The 25,077-nt window shown below is 41.6% G+C and overlaps 2 protein-coding genes across 2 annotated transcripts in view; one reads left to right on the forward strand and one right to left on the reverse strand.

The window, feature by feature from the left end:
• Positions 1-14,872, forward strand: part of WDR19 (WD repeat domain 19) — a 54,782-nt gene extending 39,910 nt beyond the window's left edge. The window contains exons 25-37 of the mRNA XM_018572806.1: positions 888-1,034; positions 2,284-2,408; positions 4,350-4,462; positions 5,503-5,571; positions 6,846-6,923; positions 7,056-7,152; positions 8,211-8,335; positions 8,934-9,015; positions 10,030-10,180; positions 10,258-10,381; positions 11,710-11,786; positions 12,687-12,813; positions 14,853-14,872. Of these exons, the coding sequence (XP_018428308.1) occupies positions 888-1,034; positions 2,284-2,408; positions 4,350-4,462; positions 5,503-5,571; positions 6,846-6,923; positions 7,056-7,152; positions 8,211-8,335; positions 8,934-9,015; positions 10,030-10,180; positions 10,258-10,381; positions 11,710-11,786; positions 12,687-12,801 (1,303 nt within the window). The 3' untranslated portion in view covers positions 12,802-12,813; positions 14,853-14,872. The remainder of the gene's footprint in view (positions 1-887; positions 1,035-2,283; positions 2,409-4,349; positions 4,463-5,502; positions 5,572-6,845; positions 6,924-7,055; positions 7,153-8,210; positions 8,336-8,933; positions 9,016-10,029; positions 10,181-10,257; positions 10,382-11,709; positions 11,787-12,686; positions 12,814-14,852) is intronic.
• Positions 14,873-21,387: 6,515 nt separating this feature from the next.
• The window catches only part of RFC1 (replication factor C subunit 1), a gene marked incomplete at its 5' end in the record, with an annotated part of 49,321 nt that continues 45,631 nt past the window's right edge, over positions 21,388-25,077 (reverse strand). The window contains 2 exons of the mRNA XM_018572807.1: positions 21,388-21,515; positions 23,944-24,132. Coding sequence (XP_018428309.1) covers positions 21,426-21,515; positions 23,944-24,132 — 279 coding nt within the window. The remainder of the gene's footprint in view (positions 21,516-23,943; positions 24,133-25,077) is intronic.

Below are 25,077 nucleotides of genomic sequence, written 5' to 3' on the forward strand. Positions count from 1 at the left end.
TTATTCAATACGTGTATACCCTACTTTAGGCAAGCACAGACAGTAATTAGACACTCCTAGAAGAGGAGAGGGCAATGATGTGCAAGTAGAGAGGGGACTGTGCTATGGATGGACTAGTCACATTTTCTAGTAATTTCCACAGCACATTGTAAGTCATTAAAACATTATTTAAGGAAAGGAAAAACCAATAGATTCACATGATGTGTCATGAAGCCTTTATAGGTAAGACGTTTCCCATTATTTGTGTCTACTACACCCCACACAAGGTTATAATGAAGTATCTTGCACATGGGCCCCCAAATGATTTGAACAATGAACATTGAGGAGCCTGACATCCGTAATACCTACAACACTTAGATCAGGGGTTCTGAACCGGGGGGATCTTTAACCCTTCTTGGTATCGGAACCAAATGATTTGGGCGATGGATTGGTCTATGAATAATGAAATAAGTCTTTTGTTTCATTATTAAACTTACAACATGTTTTGATTGCACAAACCCAACAGCCAAAAATCTCTGTTTCTAGCTAGCTTGTACATTTGTGATTTGCCATTTTTATATAAATAAATATGATAAAATCCTTATGATTTTCATTCAGCTGCACTGGTGGGGATGATGGTTTGGACAGTACAGTTATTGGAATATGAGAACATATTAGGGAATCCATTGGGACTCTAAATGTAAAAAGGTTGTGGTTGTAGATTGTGGGCATTCTGCCAGGGATCAATAACCACTGGAGCTCTTAAAGGTTATACAAGTACCGAAAGTTGCTTAAATTAACGGCAATCATGCATGTTTTTGGTGGGACATGCAATTAAAAGGATGTCAAAAATGTTGTCTCTGCTGTTAAAAGTCCAAAGTTCTCAGCTTTTCTTTTCTTCACTCCAGATACAAAGAGGCTGCTTTGGCTTATGAGAATGCCAAGGACTGGGATAATGTCATCCGCATCTACCTGGACCACCTAAACAATCCTGAAAGAGCTGTTGCCATTGTTAAAGAGACGCAGTCATTGGAGGGAGCCAAGATGGTAGCCAGGTGAATTCTTTATTTCTGGAAATCCAGCTTCGTGAAATATTTATATTTCTCCAATCATTTCCAGGACAGCAAGCCTACTTCCAGGTTGCTGTGCTGGAAGATTCTTAGAAACACTGCTACCGGTAAGAATAACTGGAGATTTCTCCAATCATTTTCCAGGACAGCAACCTGGAAGTAGGCTTGCTGCCCTGGAAGATTCTTAGAAACACCATTATCGGTAAGACTAACTGGAGATTTACCTTTTCCCTGCCACTGACATAAGGCTTACAGCAGAACAGAGCCGCTTCCAGTTGGCCAGGTCAGTTACTTTGGCTGCATTCTTTTCTGCTATAGGCTCATGGTTGATTCAGCTACCATACACTTCTGCAGAAGGGTCCCCTGATTACATGGATAGCTGTGATCAGCGGCTGACAAGCTGCGTATCACGGCCATGTAATAAAAATATTTCTGCAAAATCAGTAGCAACATCTTTTTATTTTTTCGGCCTGTGCTTTTACAAATGTTGGCTTTGGGGGGTCTTTTACAAACTTTCAACCCTGTAAGTGAAAAATGAAAGAGTAAAAAGTTCCAAAAATAGTCTGGCCACGTGTGGAGTGGAGAGCAGGGCCTGGCAGGGAAAGGGTTAGCACACAACTACACATAAAAGCAGATGTTATGTATTGCAGCTTACCAGTCCTTAGATGTGGTGGCTGCATTAGTTTTCTTTTTTTAGGTCAAGAACATTTTTGGGCAGGTACATAAAATGCCTGTTGTCAAAAATGCACTGTCCTTGTCACTTCCTGTTAAACAGATAGCAAAAACAACCTTATTTTGCTTTTGTAAACTACTAATCACATGAACCCACATGTAAAGGAGATGAACAAAGGCAAACATGCTTAAAGTACAGCCTAGGTGGCAGCCATGGTTCCTTCTGCAGATACAGTGGAGGAGTGAGGGTAGCCACCCAGGGGCAAAAAGTATGTTATTTGCAGTCTTCCCAGGTAAAAATAAAGGGGGAAGCCTGAAAACGAATGCTGCCACCATATCTATGGACTGGTAAGCGGCAATATATTCCATTTTTGTTTCAAGGTTAGATACACTTTAGGGAGGTCAGTTTGGAAAATGGCCTAGGAATGAATACACCCTAAAGTTTTAGCGGCTGCAACTGCCAAACTAAAACTGGAGAAAGGCGCAATAATATTAGAAATGGCCTTTGACGAATTGATGTTTAAATGTAACTGTATATGAACACATGTTTGTTGTTGTGTAGGTTCTTTCTCCGTCTTGGAGATTATGGATCAGCAATCCAGTTCCTTGTTCTGTCTAAGTGCAACAACGAAGCGTTCCAGCTTGCCCAGCAGCACAACCAGATGGAAATCTATGCTGATGTTATAGGTACTGATACTGACACATGCAAAGTGCTGATAGACTTCCAGAACAAAAAGCAATATGGACACACTCAGTGCAGCAACCCATAGCAACTATACAAATGTGTAACTGAAGCTAGTATTGGTGAAAAGTTCATTCTTTTCAGGAGGGGTGTAATTGACCATCCAAGAGAGATATGTTAAAAATATCAAAATTTATTTTTGTAGCTTAAATAATATTAAAAAATGATACATTTCATATGTCCAACAAAACCCTGCATGGGGTTTGTTTGTATATTCACTGATACAGTACATACATCTCAATATATCCAAGTATTCATAAATGGCATGATTTTGATCACATATTAGAAAACATAGTATATGTCCCTATCGAGGCTTGGCTTAATAGGCCCCGACGCGTTTCGCCATTGGCTTCATCAGGGGGCCCACTGAAGATGGATCATGCAGGGTTAGTTTGCGAAAGTAGGGGAGACACCTGGAGGACCGAGAGGGCGGAAGTCGGGTGACCACGCTAACTCCCTCACGATCTCCTTTGTTTGTCGCACCCGGGACCTCAGGGTTACACAGAGAGAGATGGCATCAAGTCATCCAGCCGATTTCACCAGGAAGCATTGTCCAAGATGAAGTGTGTTTAGGAAAGTAAGGCTGTAGTCCTATTGGGTCTCCCTGATAGTGTGAGGCTAGCTGCATGCCTCCATGGTGGTCTCAGCGGCAGAAGGTTTCAGCGGCATCGGAGACCGCCATGGAGGCATGCAGCTACTTGATGTCTGTAATAGCATGGAACCCACACCCTAAAGGCACGCTCCAGGAAAAATGAAACCTTCTGCCATGTGACTGGGAACACAGCCAAATGCACAGTACCTCAGATTTTCATCCAGATATTGTTGTATCATACTGGTCCACATGACTCCCTATTGCCTGTATTTTGGTGATCCTGGAAAGTCTGGTGTGAAAACAATGCCATTACTAAGAAATCTGTTCAGTGGTAATATAGGGCGAAAGGAGATGGAAGGTTACACAGCCTAGGTTTCAGGCAGTACACTCTCCCAATCGTCCATTGAGGGACATGGCATTTGAAGTAAACTTTGGAGTGAACTTTCTTGCTTTAGCACAGCTGCTTTCTCACGTGTTATCTTGAATTGCTGTTTAAGTAGTCCATACATGGGGCATTTATGGCAGTTAATAACGTCAATTTGTTTTGTGGCAAACACAGTTCCTATACTCTGCAAAGTATTTGCTGGGAAAGATTGTGACAGGTGAACTGTAACTAAAGGTAGAGTGCGTTCATGTATGGTTTTGATGAAAGACCTTTTCCAGTAGCTGCATTGTATTTGCACGTCTCACCTGTCACCTCCACAGATATTACCACTGCCGTTAAGGAGATTAGGGGGGGATATGATTATTAAGGAGATTAAGGGGCGATATGATTTTCATGTACAAGATGTTCAATGGTGACAGCAACATTGGCAACAAACTGTTTGAAATTAACTCCATTACAAAGACTAGAGGCCACCACCTAAAGTTGGTGGAGAAAACATTCCAGCACAATGGGCGAAGAGGGTTCTTTACATCTTTACAGTAAGAGCGGTTAAGGTCTGGAACTCACTGCCATCGGCAGTGATTTCAGCCAAGAGTGTAGATTTGTTCAATAAACTTTTGGACGATTTCTTGAGGGACCGTAATATCCAGGGATACCAGTATCCCTAAGAATGAGATGATGCGTGGACCTATATGGGTTGGACTTGATGGACGTATGTCTTTATTCAACCCCAAATACTATGTAACTATGTTATTTCTTCTGGACTCAAAATATTGAGTGACTAGTAGATCTTATGGACTGGAAATCTTTATTGTTAATGATGTCCTATAACTAAGAGTATCATGTATGGCCACCTCGAATCTTTGTGTCTCTGACAATCAGCCACACAGAAGTATCTGTTTGTTGCAGGATCTGAGAACACCAGTAATGAAGATTATCAGAGTATCGCCCTGTACTTTGAGGGGGAAAAGAAGCACTTTCAAGCTGGGAAGTTCTTCCTGCTTTGTGGGCAGCATGCAAGGGTAAGTCAATAAAAGAAAGGTTGGATCACAAACAGGCAATTGATTCAAAATATATATTCATTCGTTTTTACATAAACTGCACAAAAAATATACTTAGATTTACAGACCGTTTATCTACATAAGATACATACAACATGTATTACTTTGGCATCTATTTATAAACAATTTGCAGACCTATTCACCCTGCGAGTTTGTGAGAGCAATCGTTCTGTGCGAATGGAGGCAAACATATTTTGTATACTCATAAGCTCCATGTAGTGGCCATAATGCCGTATTACATTACACCTAAAAAAAAATATACAAAGAACGTTTGCCTTTGCCTCTATTCGCACATAATAACTGTTCTCAGAGATTCGCAGGATGAATGGCTCTGCGAATTGTTTATAAATAGACCACTTACAGTTTTTACATAGGCATTTACCACAAGCTATGCATTCATAGAGAATTGTAAACGGCTAATATGAGCTTAGCGGTCCCCAATACATACAGTAGTATTGTGTGCAGAATGCTAAGTTTTAGAGAGGTGTGAATTTCTAATCTGGACACCCCGGCCTAATCACACATACCGGCACTTGTGGGATAATCAGTGAAAAAAAAAGATGTCTCTACTTGGGATGCCCAATTCAGCCGTTTTCACTAGTCTCATGGTTGTGGCAGCAATTAACATCCCAGCCCTAGAGGGAAAAGATCTATAGGAGGGGTTTTACTATCTGTTCCCCTTATGGCTAGATATTTATTTTACTGATAAAATACAAACAAATGATATTCTAGGCAGTTGAGTTTCTTCCTAGTGGAGTTGGGATCAGTTTAAATCGCAGTGTCTTGATTGCTGCAAACTATATAGTATGTTGTATCACCTCTACCCGCTTACTGACAGCATCAGGAAACTTCATTTGTTATTTGCAGTGTATCTGACCACAGCCGAGGAGATCTCTATAGATCATTCACATGTTTTTCCTACCATATTGCTATCCTGATATCTCTTATTGTTCAGCTTAGTAAAAACTCTTCCGATTTTGTTTCTATATTTTGTGTTATAGGCACTGAAACACTTCCTAAAATGCTCATCTGCAGATGAGAACACAGCTATAGAAATGGCAATCGAGACGGTAAGAGAATCCAGTAATGACTAGTATGAATGGATATGTCTGTGAGTGCTTTGCAAAGTATCTGAACTAGGAATGCAGCGGTATTGGCAAAAGTGATCGCTGAGTGTTTGTACATAATTGAGGACACGGTATGGTTACTATATCCTCAATTATGAATGAATGGGAGTAATCTACATCACCTCCTGTACATTCATAGTTGTAGTTATAGTAAACATACTCTGTCCTCATGTTATCAATGAACTGGAACACTCATAGAGGATTCCTGTTCATTGATAACAGGGGACACAGAAAATGAGATTGAGGACTTTGTGTTCCCAATCTCTTTTTCTATTTTAAAAGGGAAATATCGGGGATCTGTTTAGACCCCTAATATCTCCCCGGAGCCCCTAAAAGTAATGTAAATATTTAATAAAAAATTAATAAATAAATAAAAATTAATATTTTCTCTGCTACAGTTAAAATGACAATAAAGTCTTATTTTGTTTACATAGCAAGCAGTAGACATATGCAAAAACATTTTAAAAAAAGTTACCAAATAGGTAAAAACTTACCTGTGTCTGCCGCTCGCTGTCAGCTGTAGAATCCACCTTCTCGATGTCTGTGGGCGCATGCGCAGTGGAGAGCACCGGCGGGGAGAGGAGGAGAGCTACTGTGTAAGTCAATGCACGCAGCTGTGAGCGTGCACATCAGACTCCGTGGGACAGGAAGAGACAGCAGTCAGCGCTGGATCAGAGACCGGCACCAGCAGTGGAGGGACTGCTGAAAACGACTGGAAGGAAGGAGATGTTCGGAACAAGAGGCATCACTTATGGGGTGGGGGGATTTGACTTTAATGTCACTTTAAGCAATACCTCCTGTTCACCTCCCTGCTTCCAGCCTGTGATTTAACATTGAAGGAGCTGCATTAAACTTATGAGTTCATCCCTCTGCTCTCTCTTTCTGTCAACATGATCCTTTTAGCAAATGCAGGTCACTTGATTTGTCTGCTCTTACCTCTCCCAGTCTTAGTGCTGCTGTACAGGCGATTACAGGAGACTAACGTCAGGTCACTGGCCAGGCATTTCTACAAGTTGCCTTTAAAATGAGTTTAATGATTTTTGAAATAAATACATAACTTCATTCATTGGTATTTTTTAATATCTGCTGGAGTTCCCATTAATGTCTGTGTTTTAAATGATACACAAGTGTGTTAATCTGTTCTTTATTTTTGTTTTCACTGGTACTTTTATCTTCAGTTGCTTTCCATAACCACAACTGTCTGATTCTCGGAACAGGTTGGACAGGCCAAAGATGAGCTCCTGACTACTCAGCTGATAGACTATCTGATGGGGGAGAGCGATGGCATGCCTAAGGTACTGTTTTCCATTCTGTAACAAATGATCGGCGGCCAACAGTACCATTTATAACTGGACACATTCCAGAAGTTGTTCAATACATTTTGTGGAATAACTAACATAATGGGAGATGATTTATTCCTATTTCAGGATGCAAAGTACTTGTTCCGCTTATACATGGCTCTGAAGCAGTACAGAGAGGCGGCCCGTACTGCAATCATTATCGCAAGGGAGGAACAGTCTGCAGGTAACTACATAATGGCTGTTTTTTTTTATTGCAAATGCTGTAACCCATAGCTGTCAATCAGGTACTTTCTTAGGTGTTCCAGCCTGTAGTAGAATGATGACTTAAAATATATGGTGGCTATGGCTCCCAGCCTCCAGTTTTATACCAGTATTTATAGGAGTAAGTGTTCAGGAAGCCTTTCTCTCCAATGCCAGGATTTCTTCAGAGTTTTATTACCTGATAATTCTGCAGTTTGATCCATTATTTTTCCCCCTTCTTTTAACAGGTTGACAATGCTCATTGTTCTGCAGTAAAATCTCACAAAAGCAGGATGACTAACTATTAATAAAAATGTATCTTATTTGTGTATCACTCGGCTATAGATCCTCAAATCATCTCTGAATTGGTGCTAACACTGTCCTTCCTTCTGGAGGGTGGCTACTTTTCTTCCTCATGGTCCATGTGTGTTATAAAGTAGTCACCGGTCCAAACTCACTCCCGTGATGAACTACAATCTCACGTTTAGTTTACTAATTTGTATTGAGATTGTAGTCCATCACAGGAGTGAGCTTGGAGTGGTGACTACTTTACAACACGCACAGGGACCATGGGGAACAAAACTCACTTCTACTGAACAGCTTGGTTTGCATATAAATGAGGAGAAATATAAAAATAAAAGCACGTGATGAAAGGGATTGGTATGCTTAATAATATCATTACAGGTATTCATCAAATACACTTACCAGAGTACAATATGTTGCACTAAAGTGGTTGTGTAATATAGCAATAACCTAAACCTGGCCTTATGACTTGTGTGCAAGCATCTTCAACCAACTCTTGAGAGTCTCATTGACTTGACATTCAGTGGATAGTTCTGTGGGTATTGGTATCAGGTCCTAGAAGAGGAGAAGTCCTAGTATGAGATTCGGATACTGTGTGTTTGTAGGGGCTGCAGTGTGGGTGGTAGTGCTAGTACTCATTACACTGACAGCTGTAATATGACCAATCACATAATATATATATATGTCTAACTCGATGCAGTCACCAAGTATTATCATTGTTCTTTTCTACATTCAAAGGTAACTACCGGAATGCACATGACGTTCTCTTCAGTATGTATATGGAACTGAAAACACAGAAAATTAAGATTCCAGCAGAAATGGCTACAAATCTAATGATACTTCATAGCTACATCCTGGTTAAGGTATTCATGCTTTCCTATATTATTCATTTAGAATACTCTTCTTGAATTAACATTTTCTGTGTTGCTCACATCCACCAATCAGGTTCAGACTTTTAGATTGTGATTTCAGGGGAAGGTTTGAATTATGTTAGTGGCTCTGGGCATTACAAACAGGTCTTTGTTAGATTTTCTAAATGAGACCTTTTTGGCCCTAAACATATATTACATGTATTGTCTCATTTTAAAATGTGAAATCTTGATGCCTCACCTATAAACTACAAGTTATGTAATAGGTGTCGCTGACATACCCCCTCTAGGTAGCCAGTAATGCATCGGGTACATCATGGTTTTTTGTCTGTTGTTTTCTGTGGCTCCAAAGGTTCCTCTTTCCACCTGGTACCCCCTCCCCACCTAACAGCTCTACATTGTCCCTTTTGGGGCCCGGGCATTTTCCTCATCTTACTATCTGCACGTTCTTATTGTCATAGTATGGACAAGTGTGTTCAATGCCTTTGTACATCGTGTGTGGTGACTGACTGCCTAGGTTACATCTATGATAACACAAATAAACATTGTTTTATGTAACTTAATAACCATTCACATTCTAAATGTATTTTAGATCCATGTTAAACGTGGCGACCACATGAAAGGAGCCCGAATGCTCATACGTGTTGCCAACAACATCAGTAAATTTCCTTCCCGTAAGTATCAAGATAGCAGTATGTGATATTGGAGTGACTGTGTGTAATAGTGTTTCTGCTGTTTTATTATCCTGCCATGTACAGTATGTGACGGCACTGAACATTATCTCCTCTGTCCACACACAGAGAAGTATGAAGAGCCATATCCATGCAGCTTTCAGCACATTTTTTGCTGTTAGTGCCACTTTGTGTCCACCAGATGCCATTACATACCCAGATATTACCTTGTAACAGTGTCATCATCACTGTGCTGCACCTAGTCTGTGCAGAGAGCAGAGCTGTGGGTGCGACGCAGGAGGCCTTACCCACTACAGGGGGGCAGATACCCAGGAGTGACTGGTCTTTATTACAGGAAATCGCTGCATAGATGCACAGTAGTCATGTAACCGCATGTCATCGCATGCAAAACATTTGCTTCATTTCAGATCTATTTGGAGTGTTCTTTCTTTCTTTTTTCGGATCCGAAATTCGGTTCGTAATTTGGATTCCGGATCCGTCCGAATGTTCGTTTCGGAAGATCCACAACAGGAAGTCACATGACCATGCCTGTAATGCAGCATCTAACAGCCAAATAAAATCTGATTGCCCAGAGAACAGTCACATGACCGATTTAGTTTTACTTTTGAAATAGATTCGGACCGATGTAAATTTTCATGAAATGACCATTCGGATTTATTTGCATTTGGACGCTGAAAATTCTGATGCATCCGCATTTAACAAAACTCGGGCAAATATGCTTTTGGAACAAAATGACATTTTTGTGTCTAATGCACAGTGCAGGAGTTGTTTCTTGCTTGATTGCTGCACAGATTTGGAAGAAATAATCAAAGCACTCCAGGATTTAGGTCAGAACGCACATAATCGCCTCTTAGAAAATATTTGTTTAGCCATATTTTACCCTCAACACAAGGATGGTCAGAGGATGATCAGGGCTTTTCTGATGGTTAAACAGTGAAAGAAAAATGATGTGATTGGCAGATGTGGGGAGATAACAGGTTTTCTTTGTCTTTGTAGACATAGTCCCGATCTTGACATCCACAGTGATTGAGTGTCACAGAGCTGGTCTGAAAAACTCTGCCTTCAGTTTTGCAGCGATGTTGATGCGGCCAGAGTATCGCAACAAAATAGACGTCAAATACAAGAAAAAGATTGAGGCCATGGTCAGGTAATATCCGTGTAACACCGTGTGTGTGGTTCTCTCTACAGCACTTCTATTTAACAAGTGACATGTTTATCTGCTAGGCGTCCAGACACGTCCGAGGTGGAAGAAGAGAGCACTCCCTGTCCATTTTGTGAGTTCAAACTCCCCGAGTGTGAACTTCTCTGCCCTGGCTGCAAGAATAACCTGCCATACTGTATAGTAACTGTGAGTACAACTAACTTCAGTGGGGCCTAAAATTTTAAGTAAAATATCATTATATTTACCCCTTTATGGACGCCGAGGTGCCTAGACCAAATTTAGCAGCGTTACTATGCGTTCATTATCAGGACAATAACTTTATGACTAATTCATGTTTACAATGTTTTTTGAAGGACACAGAAGGCATATATTTGGCACACTGTTTTATTACAAGCTTACAAATAGAATAAGAAAACAATGATACTGTTATTGTAATTGCAAAACACAGTATTTTACCTGGCACAACTGAGAGCTTCCATCACCCAGCTCTGAGACGCAGTGCGAGTTCCTGCACTGTACTGTGTGCATTGCAGCAACCTGAAGGTAGCACTGTGTGAGGCCTCACAGGTTCATAATAAAATTAATGTTACCCCAATCATGAAGATCTTATCTAATCTTTAACATGTTAAAGTAAATTAAAAAAAAGTATCAATCTTTTAAAATCTGAACCTTTCATGAAAGTAACCCCTGGTGACCCTGCCATAAAGATCCTTGTTCAGACACTTCCTGTTATGGGGTGACACTGCTCTGTTCCTGTGTTGCAATCGCTCTTCTGTGCTGTCACCCTTTTAGTTGCACTTCTGGCGGGGACTGTAGGAGACTGTACTGACGCTCATTGTGCAGACATGGTCCACCGTCAACATCAAGAAGCCCACCCTGAGCAAAGCTATGCAACTGCTGCTAGATTGTAGACAGGAAGTAGCTGAAAGGAGATCAGCTGCAGAGATGGAACACAGGATGACGAGAAAAAAAAAAAAAGGAACAATAGTATTTTCCAAAATGTATGATACTCTGTGCAAACTAATTGTCACCTATCCTGGGTTTAATTCTACTTAAATGGCGTGTTCATGCATGTAGTTTAGTAGATACCTGCCCTGTAACTGCAAACTGTATCCAACATTCTGGCAACCAGTTTAAGAGATCTTCCCCTGAAGATGCTATTTACTTAGCCTGCCTCTATGGTTTCAGTGTTGGCATCAGTGAGCTGGAACAGGCACACAGCAAATGATGTCAGAGTGAAATCCGAAGTCCTCCCATACATACTTTTTCCAGCTAAAGGACTGACACGACAGCCAGGACACTGGCATTTCTGAAGATGAAAAATGGCAGCCCTGGTTTTACTCTTATATCTCATTTTATTTCCCCTATTTGGTTGCCACAGTTATGTGGATGGACATCTTTTAAAACGTACATAAGTATTTCAGTGTATGGAATTTCTCATACAGAATATTTAACATAAAGCTTCCTAGTGCCATGTACAGAATTCTAATGAAAAAATGTTTTTCATATTTCAGGGCCGGCACATGGTGAAAGATGATTGGTGTGTCTGTCCCCATTGCGAATTTCCAGCCCTCTGTTCAGAGTATAAAACGTAAGCTCTGTGTGCGTCGGTGGGGCAATGGCTAATGTCAGGCACTGCTGGAATATTTATAAATTAACAAAAAAACAGATTGAAAATGTGAAGTTGTCAACATGAAGATGTCGACTTCACACAACACGGGGTCAGTGTATGACAAGTGTGAGGGCCAAATTCACACATGTCCATGCTTTTTAACATCAACAGGCCCAACAACACATCACAAAGAATGAACCCTACATTGGCAGCTCACTTTTGTTGGTCGTCACCCGTTTTGCCTTTTTATAAAGTTGCTCAGGTGTCAGGACTTGCTTAAGTGAACTGACCCGTCTCATGTGAGATCTGATAAGACTTGGCCCATTTTTTCATTGCTCATTAAAAACATCAACAATATATCTCCACCCTCCCCCGAGATGACAGCCCAGCAGATGGGTTGGTATCACTGCAGTAAGTCTGGCAGACCCCTGTCATGTTTACGGTCAGTCCTGCTAGCATCAGGTTTACTTCAAGAGCCCCCTTCCCCAGCCAAAATGAAATGGGACCTTCTTAATACACCAGTGTGGTGCTAATGAACACATACCACCGATAGAAGAGCACCAAGGGCATTAGGCGGGAATTTAAATAAAACTGAATTTACAGAAATAAACTGAACTCTCCTATTTCATAATCTGTGTTTTTGCCCCTTTATTTATTTCACCGTTTCTTTACTCTGCCCCTCAAACTGAGAAACAATAAGACAAATCACCTTTATAAATACAAATTCTGAGATTTAAGAACGGACATTTTGGTGCTGACAATTTTGTACGTTATATAGATCATTTGGTGTCCTAGTGTAATCATTGTAATAGTATTGCTAAGAGAACATATGCCTGTACGGAATTATGAATGATGTCAGTAATCTCTTCTCTTCCTCAGACTGCTGGAATCAGAAAGCATCTGTCCCATGTGTTCAGAAAAAGTAACAGCCGGCCAACTAAAGAAGGTGCCTGACTGCTCTGTGTATCTGAGACAGGAGCAGGAAGATCAGTAGCACATGGATTATGTAAGGAGCCATGTTCATTTACTCTATAGTCTGCGCCATTATAGTGTGTTAGCTCTTTGTGATATGTGGAATTGATGTTAAAGGAGAACTATGGGGTCAGTGCTTTTCCCCATAGTTCTCTTTAGGGTAACGGGAGGACACAAACTAGCGTCCTCCCATCACCCTAAGCTCAGTATACCACGAGCTACAGCTCGCAGTATACAGAGACGCCGCAGCGGATCCCGACATCGATGTCGAGATCCGCCCAGCTGCGTGAGTGACAGCTGGCTCTGCCTATCTAGAGACAGAGCCAGCTGTACCCGCCACCTCCCCCGTTCCCACCAGTCAGCGCTGGCGGATCGGAGCGGGGAATCCAGCCCTTCCCCCTGTCACGGCAGAGAGCCGTGACAGGATCGAGAGGTGAGCGAACGCCGGTATGTCTGAAAAGCACTCACCTCATAGTTCTCCTTTAAGAAGAAAGAAGGTGAATATATAAAAAATGGACATTTGTTGTTATGAGAGAAATACAGGGGCTGCTATTGATGACCAATTTCTGAAAATTCTTGCTCCCTGGCTGTTGTGGTGGCCCATTGGCTTCAATACTTTGAGTCACTGACCTGGTATTAGGAAGGTCGTTTTTGGCAGGTTTGTTCCAGTCCATTCATTCTTTTTTTTTTATATATACAAAATATATAAGACATCAGCATAGTCATGAATAATACCGGCTGCAGGAAACTCCACCACAGTATGTGACCTCAGTGATGTCATCCTCAACAACAGGACATTGAATTACATTTCACTTCAACTTTATACAGTTTCAAAACCATCAATGTAGAGGTAACATTCCTAGGTAGAGGCAGCTGACCTAGTGATACAGCTCCTACATTTGAGTGGTTTTGATAGTTACCAGTTATCTAAAAGGTATGGAAGGAGTGAAGGTCATTCATTTAAAATATTGAGCTAGGAGGTTCAGCATGCCAGCCAGGCACACAATGGCTGTACCCATTTCCCTCGACAGGTTTCCTTTAAATTGTACATTGATTTTTATTTTAAATCTTGGTAATCCTGTCTGTTCATCCCTTGATAAGGAAGCATTTCCTGTATATTTCTGACCATGCTAAGCAGAGGCAAATCCATGCTGGCGTGGTTAGTTTACATCCTCCTTGGGATCTACAGGACAGGGCCTATAGTCCAAAAGTCAGACTACTGCTGAAACAACATGCGTCCAGCTCTGCTCAGCTTAAGTGACACAGGTCTCTAGAGCAAAAGAGCTCCTGGGATCTGTGACGTCAGCTGAGGCCACCAAGCTTCGATATGAAGGAATGTGGAGGCTGCCAATGCTTACCGCACCTTGTCAAGCACTGACATGGAACAAGCATGCGGATCAAGAGTTATGACTTTACTCTGGCCTCTGACTTTTGAATCATATTTGCTCTACGTCACTTCCTCCAGAAAATATTAAAGCTGATGACAACCAGACAACTAGTATTTTGAGATGGAGGTCCCCAATGCCAGACACTATCTGGCCAGGTTTTCTTTAAAGGCTCCAGTGAGATTTTCCTGCATTAGTTTAGATCTTCTCCTGGTCTACATAACTGAAGTTATGTAGACCAACAATGTTCCTCAGCGAAAAAAGCTTTATAAATAGATAAAGTGTTATCCCTCATTATCTGTTAAGAAACCTCGTTTATTTCTCCACTCCTGTGCCCTCCACATCAACAGGAGATGTTTGATAACACTTCTTGACATTTGAACTTCCTTGCAATGCCTTATTCCATGTTATGTAGATCCATGGAGGAAGGCGACACCAACACTTTGTAGCATTAAATGAATCTCCAGTTTTTCCCCAGTAGCCAAAATAAAGTAAAAAGCTCACAGGCAATCAAGCGTGGTTGTTTGATTCCCAATGCATGAGGAGGCCAAAGATGAGGCATGAGCTGCTTTCTGGCCTCACCAATTCAGGTTCCAAAACATACTAATATGTTAACCCCAAAACAATGCATATTTACTGCACTGCAAAAATCTTATCCTAATGTAGCAATATTTGATTTTTGTTCCAGGTCTGGCTTTTTGGCTTCTGATGGAATTTACAGTTTCTGTATTTGGGGGTAAATGTTACCTTGTTTCCCGTTTTGTATAAAACCCTAAGATTATGTATATATTTATCACAGTGATGTGGCAATGATTGTAAAGAAGATAAAGATTTCTAATAAACAAGAACCTGATTTTGCAATTATGTTTTGCTGCTTTTTTACGATTTAGTTACACTGATCCATGTTTTGTTGGAACATACTCAAGCTGCACTTTTATATATATGCAATATGGACGTGGATGAGTGTAAACAAAAAGGAGCATAAAAGGAATCCAACAGATATTGTTATCTCCCTCCCAGTATCAACTGCACAGGACTATATTTACTCATGACAAGATCTGGTAAAACCAAAGTGGGAGCAGCTTCACCTAGTTGCCACCAATACTCACCTGATCCTTAGTAGAATGACCGCGCTAAGGCTGACAATCTCTTTTGTTTACATCCGGTGCCTCTCACTGCTGGCCACACATACACAGTACAGCCATGTTGAAATTTTGTACTCAAATGAAGAATTTAGGGCTTGTTCACACCAAATGCAGACAAGATCTGCATGAGTTTCGTTTTTGATCGTTCTGGGCCATTTTTGGTAACAAAAAAAAAAGCCCTTTTAGTGCGTTCCAGAGCAGGAAAATAGGGCTTGCTGCTGAATTATTTTTTTTTACATGCTGTGGAACTGAACGCTGCGGTGTGAACTAGAGCCCAAAATACCATTGGAATACTTTGGATGCAGTTTTGATCCGGTCTGTAACCGCTCTGCATCTACTCCTGGGACGTGCTTGGTGTGAATTAGCGCTTAGAGATACAGAATAGATCTGGTCTGCAAGGCCTTCAAGGGACAACATCTCTTTGGATCTACTTTTGATAATATTATCAAGGATGCTAGTGGTAACCAGAGCAACTATATTCCTCAGCGGAAAAAGCTTTACAAATAGATAAAGTCTTATCCCTCATTATCTGTTAAGAAACATCTTGTTTATTTCTCCACTCCTGTGCCCTCCACATCAACAGGAGATGTTTGATAACACTTGTTAAAAGGTAAAAAGTCACCAGCACTCGATTTTTTTTGAAAGTAAATATGTCCCTTTATTGGACAAAAGACGTCATAGGGGAGCCGACGTTTCGGGGCCACACAGGGGCCTTTCTTCAAGGCAGGTCATACTTTCTGCCTTGAAGAAGGGACCCTGTGTGGCCCCGAAACGTCGGCTCCCCTATGACGTCTTTTGTCCAATAAAGGGACATATTTACTTTCAAAAAAAATCGAGTGCTGGTGACTTTTTACCTTTTTGCTTTGTATTTGCACGGTGCCATCCGTGATTTGGTCACTTCGAGCACCATCATCCTAAATTGGCCGGGACTGCTGTAAGGTGTGCGGAGGGCTCTCTTCCATGATAACACTTGTTGACATTTGAACAGCTTGCATCTCAGAGGCTCAAGTGCAAGAGGTGGTCTCCCATGGCTACAAACTTTAGTTTCTTTATTGTTCATTGAGGGACACAGCTCTGAAGAATTCTGAGACGTTGGGTTATGCTGCTGCCAAGGGAAATGGATAAAAAAAAAAAAACATTCAAAGCCTTCCACTTTAAGGGCAGAAACCGTCCCACCTCACACCTGCCAGTTTCTCTTAGTGTCCTAAGTAGAATGGATGTCTCCTCCTCTTTTGCTTTATTATTTTAGTTTATTTTGTTTCTTCATTGAAGATTCTACTACCAGGAGCTGCTAGTTGATTCATAACAGATATTATTAAATCCTGGAAGTCTCTCTAGCTAGCCAACAAAACTGAGATTCGTGCCGGATAAGTTAAATCCTGGAATTTTTTTCTAGTTGTCATGAAGGTGGTAATTTATGGTCTCCGCACTGATGCTGCGTCCCGCGATGGTCCTTTGTTCCAGTTTTCATTTATAAGTCAGGCCAGTATTACTTGGGGATTCCTGTTATGTCAGGAACAGGGCTGTGGAGTTGTGAGTAAAAATGTATTCACCCAATGTTTATAGGTGCGGGTGTTTTAGATTCCTATCTGGCTAAATGACTTATGTGGAGTTTGAATTTATTTACATTTCCAGCCGTTAGAGGCTGTGACTTCGATTTGATGACGCACTTGTTTTTATCTACTGCGCACGTGCAGCCCGTTTTCCTAGTTTCCTCTGAGCAGTGTAGTGCGTTTCTATCAGCATTGAAGGTGGACGGTGTCGTCTTGACACTGCTTCCTTTATTTATTGCCCTCAATTTCATGACACTTAAAAAATAGGATATCTCTGTTCTATTTAATATTATAACGCAGCCATTATTGAAATATTCTGCTGTCTGCAGCAGGTGGTTGCAGAACCTCATTTTGTCCTCACCCCAGTTGTGGCCACGAGTATTATTGTGCCTGAATCGTTCAGAGGCAGAATCGTCAGAACAGACTGTCATTAGCAGGGTGTGAAATTGATTTGGTTTTTTTACATTTTCCTACTCTGTGTCTTGCTACTGGTTTTATTCAGAAACGTGCGACATTTGTGCTTTACTGCGGAGACTCAAATTTCACAATATATTTTATCTTCCTCCTCCTTGGCTTCCTATGTCTCAGCCGCTATGGATGAACCTTTTTTTGCGCAATTCTCATTCCTTTGGCAGAGATTTTAAGGATTTTACTCAAACCCGTTTACAGTTCCCTAACCCACTGGGGGGACTTCATAGCACTCAATGAATATGTACATATTTCACAGATTCTGGAAGGAAACCATTTGGTCGGTTCTCACCTCTCAGACAAGGACATTTTTTGACCCCCATAGACATATAGGATGTTTTTGCTGTCCTGTTTTTCCGGGTCATCAGCGTTTCATTCGTATTGCTATAGGCGACCTTTGTTATCAATGTGTGGCTCCTTTCCTTTGTCTAGCTTCAGCTCCAATGGTTTTTACAAGTTCTTTCTCCAGTTCTGGGATATTTTTATCGCAAGGGCATTCCCATTATTAGATTTATAGACAACTTTTTATTTTGGGAACAGTCTCTTCCTATTTTGGAGCTCAATGTCTAGGTGCTGCTGAGGCCTTTTTATAAGGCTTTAGGTGAATTCTGAATATCAAGAAATTGTCTCTAGTTCCGTCACTTCACTTGGGAGTATTTGGGTCCTCTGTTGGATACCCTTCAGGCAAAAAAAGTATTCCTTCCTCAGATCAAAATACTGAAGTTGCAGGATTAAGTTTGGTAGCTTTGATCCTGTCACCGTTCCTCTCTCCTCTGTCGCTGGAAAAGATTTGTTCAGATTGAAACATCCTGGCTGGGGTGCTCAGGTCGTGGTGGTTGACATCCCCTGCATTGACAATGGGAAAGTTGTTTCTTCCCATAACTTCGAAGATTGTCACAACGTACACCAACCTTGTGGGATGGGGCGGTCTCCTCGATCATCTGTCTGTGCAGGGTTGTTGGTCCCCAGAGGAATTCATGCTTCTGATCTATGTCATGGACTTGAGGTCGATTTGTCTGGTGTTGTTTCACTGGACCAGTCTTCTGTCGGATTAGGATTCAGCCAGACAATGCTACGGTGATGGCATACATCAATCACCAAGGGTGTCAGAAGTACATTCAATCTTGGATTGAGCAGAACTTCAGGTTCCAGCAATTTCAGCAGTGCACATTCCAGGAGTAGAATAAAAACTCAGCAGACAATGTTTGCATCCAGGTGAATTGTCTCTCATCCAGAGGCATTTTGACAACCTTGTCACCACTGGGGAACACCGGATGTGGAACTTCTGTCCACCTTCTTGTTGTGACGAGAAGCCAGATTTGTGTCCAGAGCAAGGGAACTAACGGCAGATGCCTTAGTAGCTCCGTGGGATCATTACACACTAATTAATGTCTTTCCTTCACTGACACTGTTGCCTCATCTGCGTCACAGGATAGAACCCGAAGGTATTCCGTTCATTCCCATTGCTTCAGATTGGCCTTGCAGGGTGTGGGATGTCGATTTGGTTCATCTGTTGACAGACGATCCCTCCTTCTAGATCCGTGAGATCTGTTATCTCAGGACCCAATCTTCTACCCTGCTTCTCAGTCACTGGCTTTAACGGCCTGACTGTTGAAACCTAAGTGTTGAAAGAAAAAGCAATTTCAGATTCTGTTATTCTGACTATGCTTAAAACTTGAGGATCTTCTACTCATGAGATTTACCACCATACGTGGAAAGTTTATTTTCGTTGGTGTGAGTCCTTAGGATTTTCCCCACTTCCTTTTCTATATTACAATTGTCCCCAGATATTACTGGCCTGACCATTCAATGATGACAACAGGAACACAGGCCACCGGGACGAAGCATAGTACTGGAGACTAGAAACAACCTGCTTCATGACAACTAGAGAAGCTTCAAGGATTTAAGTTATCCGGCATGAATCTCTCAGGTTTTGTCAGCTAGCTAGAGAGACTGTCAGGATTGAATATCATCTGGTATGAATCTACTAGCAGCTCTTGGTAATAGAATCTTCAATAAAGAATCAAAATAAACTAAATAATGAAACAGCACAGGAGACATCCATGCTCTGGAGGACACTAAGCGAAACTGGCAGGTGTGAGGTGGAAGGGGTTATGTCCTTACAATGACAGGCTTTTAATGTTTTGCCTAGTATCCATTTCTCCTGAAGGAGGCAACATAACCCTACGTCTCAGAATTCTTCAGAGCTGTGTCCCTCAATGGACTCTGAGAAAAGATTTTATGGTAAGAATAGAAATCCTATTTTTGCTCCGTTGTGTCCTCTGTTACTAATCTTCAAACTTCCTGTGTCACCACAGAGATTAGCAAATCTCCAGTTCTGGATCAGGGTGTCATGGCCTCCACTCAGTTTTGTAAATCAGCTGACCCAGTTATTTGGATGTATAGGGGAGTGACAGATGACATCATTAGCGGTGTTTAGTTAAACGCAGCTCAGATTAGCGTTTGCTTTTTGAGGTCAACTGACCCTCATTTATTTTCTCCTGCTACCACAGGCTGACAAATGGACAGGAAGTGAAGCATTTCCCATGCAATCCAAATACTGCAAATCGTGTTTTGATTGGAGTTTTGTGTTTTGATTGGAGTTTTGTGTTTTGATTGGAGTTGTGTTTTGATTGGAGTTGTGTTTTGATTGGAGTTGTGTTTTGATTGGAGTTGTGTTTTGATTGGAGTTGTGTTTTGATTGGAGTTGTGTTTTGATTGGAGTTGTGTTTTGATTGGAGTTGTGTTTTGATTGGAGTTGTGTTTTGATTGGAGTTGTGTTTTGATTGGAGTTGTGTTTTGATTGGAGTTGTGTTTTGATTGGAGTTGTGTTTTGATTGGAGTTGTGTTTTGATTGGAGTTGTGTTTTGATTGGAGTTGTGTTTTGATTGGAGTTGTGTTTTGATTGGAGTTGTGTTTTGATTGGAGTTTTGTGTTTTGATTGGAGTTGTGTTTTGATTGGAGTTGTGTTTTGATTGGAGTTGTGTTTTGATTGGAGTTGTGTTTTGATTGGAGTTGTGTTTTGATTGGAGTTGTGTTTTGATTGGAGTTGTGTTTTGATTGGAGTTGTGTTTTGATTGGAGTTGTGTTTTGATTGGAGTTGTGTTTTGATTGGAGTTGTGTTTTGATTGGAGTTGTGTTTTGATTGGAGTTGTGTTTTGATTGGAGTTGTGTTTTGATTGGAGTTGTGTTTTGATTGGAGTTGTGTTTTGATTGGAGTTGTGTTTTGATTGGAGTTGTGTTTTGATTGGAGTTGTGTTTTGATTGGAGTTGTGTTTTGATTGGAGTTGTGTTTTGATTGGAGTTGTGTTTTGATTGGAGTTGTGTTTTGATTGATTGGAGTTGTGTTTTAGACCTAAAAACTTTTATCATGTGATTGCTATAAACAACAACACTACTGCTTTCCTTCTGAAAACACCAGTTGCTTGACTGTCACGCTGCTTCGGTAGTTTTTAGGACACTGACCTGGTACAAGTTTGTACTTCACTGACTACATGCTTTTTCTGGCTAAGTCACTGAAAAAACTTTCAGAAGGATGATGGCAATGATAACCTAGTAATCTGAAATCTGACTGGTTGCCAGACCCAGATCATCCATCAGATAACCTAGGGCTCAGTGAACGCCCAGATCCCAGAGCTCCTGTCTCTGCGGGTTACTACATTGCTCTCACCTCTTGCACTGCTTGTTTAGTGCCAGACAATGTTAGAATGATCAACATCTATGACAATATTATGCTTTCTGTTATACTACTTTAATGAGAAATTATATATAGTTATATTATTGTATCATACAAAAAACATTCTGTTCACTTTCTATGTACAAAAAAATAGAGCAGCAAAGACTGTAAAATAGGTACATCGGAAAAAGTGCTGGAGGGGAAGATACGGAAGCCTTGATGAGTTTGATTAGTACACTGTGTAAAAAAAAAGCTGTGAAGCTTCTCCCTGCTACTTCACATGGATCACTAAAGTCATGGAAAGGAAGCCTATTGCTCCATGTGTCTCTACACCCACGTCAGTCTCATCCTGTATGAGGAGCCGCTATTCCCTGTAGGAGATGCATGCCGACACGCTCTGTGTCCACTGAACGCATTCTTCACTTGGCCTTCTTGGTCTTCGGTTTAGCCGGCTTTTTGTCTCCACCTTTTTCTGCTTTGGAAGGTTTTGATGTTTTTGCCTTTTTTGCCTAGCATGGGAACAAGAACTCATTAGAATGGAAGAAACATGGCCACCAGCACAACCTACTTTCAGTGAGAACTGTGGATACATTTTACATTGACTTGTAGATGTTTGCTGTCACACATGCAGCCAGAAAAGCCTCGTGTGTGACAGGGCCGGGTCTACTAACATATTGAAACACAATTAAAAAAATGGAATTCAGGCCAGCTCCAAATCAGAGCTCCTGTATAGCAGCCATATTGACTCACACTTGCCACATCAGATAAAATGTTGGGTGCAAAGTCCCTCCGATACAAAGCCTCACACCTTTCCCCAGTGTCGTAGGAAGCTGCAATTCCACTTCCAGCACGTATAAGAATCACTAACAACATTCAGAGCTACTGAGTGGGAAGCAAAAACTGCATATGTGATGCAGAAATAGGGTTACCCCCACACACTATAATGTACACTGCTATTCAGAATAACAAACTATCCAAAAATGATTTTCACTTTTAAACTGCAATCCCCTTCTCTGCTGACCCAACCACAACTTCTAAAGTTTGACCAAGGTCCAGAAATAATGACAGCTTTCAGCTGAAGAGCCATCTGCTGGTTGGCTCTAGTATCGCATCATGACCACATATGGTCCAAAGTCTTTAAAACAGGGGTAGCAAACCTCCGGCCCTCCAGCTGTGGTGGAACTACAAATTTGCTACCCCTGCTTTAAAAGCACCATTGTAGCTAAATGATTGGATGTCAGGCCTCCCAGTCAGGGAAAAGCTACATGATCTACTTGCTGGAGGCAGGGAACTTTCTATGTTACTGCAAAGGATTTCAAAGAAAAGTCCTCCTGATAACAGAACAGAGAGCCATAATGCACAGTAAGCCCAGCTGTGTCCTATAGTAATAATATCCACAAGAGATGACCTATCCAATGGCTAAAGATCAACATACTGTATACTTCACTCTTTGACTTTAGTCCTTAGAGTCATGTACTCTCTATAGCTAAGCATGATCTTGCCTCCAAAATTCAATAGCCAAATAAGAGTGGTTTTATTACCAAGGGGGTTAAGGCCTTGTGATTTAGAAATTAGAATGATTAAGGATTTACACATTACTGACTATTGGTCCCAGCAATAAAATAAAAAAGTTTCAAAAATTTCAATTTGGCAGATTATTACTTCAGTACCCAAGGATGAAGACTCCAATAAACACTATTCGTATCCAAATATAGCACGGCGTAGCTGAGGGTACAGGGGTCACTGCGCAGCTGAAGGTACAGGGGTCACAGCTAGGGTTGGCATCAGCACAGAGAACGCTCAAAGCAAAAATCAATGTCCAATAATTTTTTTTTACAATCTTATTCAAACTGGGAATTAACATTTTTATTTAATATACGAATATTAAAATATTTGAATGATAATTTGCCTAGAGGGTCTTAGTTCATGTAGCAATCTGTAAATAATTTCAGTCATATACATTTTTAAATACTTTCTATTGTAGAAAAAGATTGTAATTTCCTTAATGACCAGAACCGAGTACGGTGAGGAGACCACGAACAGCTTTTCACTTCTATAGCAAACAATCACATTTTACCTTTCATCAGTTTGAACCCATCAATATTGGGTGTGCACTGGATGGAGAGTGACGGAGAAGTAGCAGAATGATTGGTTTATCTGTCACTCTGCTCTCTCCTTTCAGCGTGTCCCTTGTTACTTACGTGCACTACTGCACAATTGACTGGCTCCTTGTGCCACTTCTCCCCCTCCCAGGCTGAGCTCTGCTGTATAGCAAATTGCTACAAACTGATACAAATTCAAAACTAAGGAGCTTCTGAGCTGCTGATGACAGCTATTAATTTAAAGGGGACAGTCTGCTGAACAGTTATACTATAAGCTGATGGTCGCTAAAGCGACCATCAGCTTATAGTAGAACTGTAAATGCCAGGTCCGTATGGCATACTGACTGTAAATGCCAGGTCCGTATGGCATACTGACTGGAAGCACTTTTGTAGGTCCGTATGCCATACGTCCTTGGCAGCGAAAGGGTTAATGGACACATGCCTGCATGGATTTATTAATCTATCTGGAGTTCAGCCCCCACTGATCCACTGGTATGTAGTTAGGTCACATGAGTACCACATCAGGTGATAGGAGTACACAAGTCTTCAAATGAGACCCAGAATACAAAAATGCAGCCAAGGTGTTTCGGGGGCCACCCCTTCACCAAGGCTTAAAGAATGCAAGACTACAGAAGGACTCGAAGAGCTGAAAGCAGAGCTGAGCTGCAATAGACTGGACAGCCATTTAGTATTGCACTGCCGATGAAAGAGACGAGGAGACAGAACCACAAGAAGATTGATCCATTCATGTTATATCAGCGGTCACCAGTAACCTCATACTCACCACTGGTGACCTTATGTTAATAACTGGAGAGATGAGCAAATCATGAGTTACCTTAATCATGGCATCCCCATCTGCATCCTCTTCATTTTCTTCAGCCTGATTGTCTTCAGTATTCATATTCTCACTATACTCCGACTCCAATGATGAGGCCGCCTCTCGTTTTGTGGCTTTCACCATTTGCAGAGAGTAAGGGGTGAGATGAGCCTCTTTGTTGTAGCTTCGTGTGAAAGCGCTTTTCACCTGCGGCAGAAGTGGAGAATAAGCGCTTGTGAACCATTTAAAAAGCACTTCTATAGCAAACAGCCAAATTAAAGTGTGATTGTGAGTCTGAATGTAAACAAAGGGGCCGGGGATGCTTGCCGATATCATTCCCAATATGACCATATCTGGGTAATGTCGTCAGCCAGCATCCCCCCCATATTTACATTTAATTGACAGCAGAGCAGACCTGATGGAGAACTCCGTGTTCAAACTTCCCTATCAGGCTCCAACAACTGTTAGCGTCACTGGTTGTTAAGGACGTTGTTGCCTACAGCTTCATTAGAGCACAACCAGTGGCACCCACTGTCCTAATGAGGAATTCAGAGAACCGAGTACTCCATCAGTCCAGCTGATTGACAGTGGGCAGGTGCCATAGCCAGTCTGTGATTGGCTAGGGCACCCACCAACTGCCTGCTGTCAACCAGCAAAAGAGTGAACCTGATGGAGAAGTTCTCTGAAGTGCCCATCAGGTTTCGCCCACTGCTGGTGTCACGCTAAAGCCGACAGCTCCCTTAACAACTGGTCACACGGTTGGCCGTAGCCAGCAGTAGACAGAGCCTGATGGGGAAGTCTGAGAACTGTTTACTCCATCAGGTCCGACAACAGCAGGCTGGCTATGGCACCTGCCTGCTGTCAATCTACAGCAGAGCCGATCTGAATGCCCCATCAGGCTCTGCCCACCCACAGAATAAATCTTCCACCATACCAGGCGCAGTGGCAGCTCAGTAATGCGGAGCCTGTGATTTTATCAGGCTCAGCTTTATGGATCTGCAGTGAGGATGGCCTCACTGCACAAGTCGGAGCTTGCAACAGGTACATGAATCTGGTGGAAGCACTGACTTTTGTTGTGCGCATGCACAACGGAATTCTAAAGTGTCTGACACCGCGATGTTATTGCTGATCAGTGTAGTTCTTTACAACACA

The sequence above is a fragment of the Nanorana parkeri genome, unplaced genomic scaffold, assembly GCF_000935625.1.
Source record: "Nanorana parkeri isolate BGI_ZX_2015 unplaced genomic scaffold, ASM93562v1 scaffold2139, whole genome shotgun sequence".
In the NCBI taxonomy this organism is placed as follows: domain Eukaryota; kingdom Metazoa; phylum Chordata; class Amphibia; order Anura; family Dicroglossidae; genus Nanorana; species Nanorana parkeri.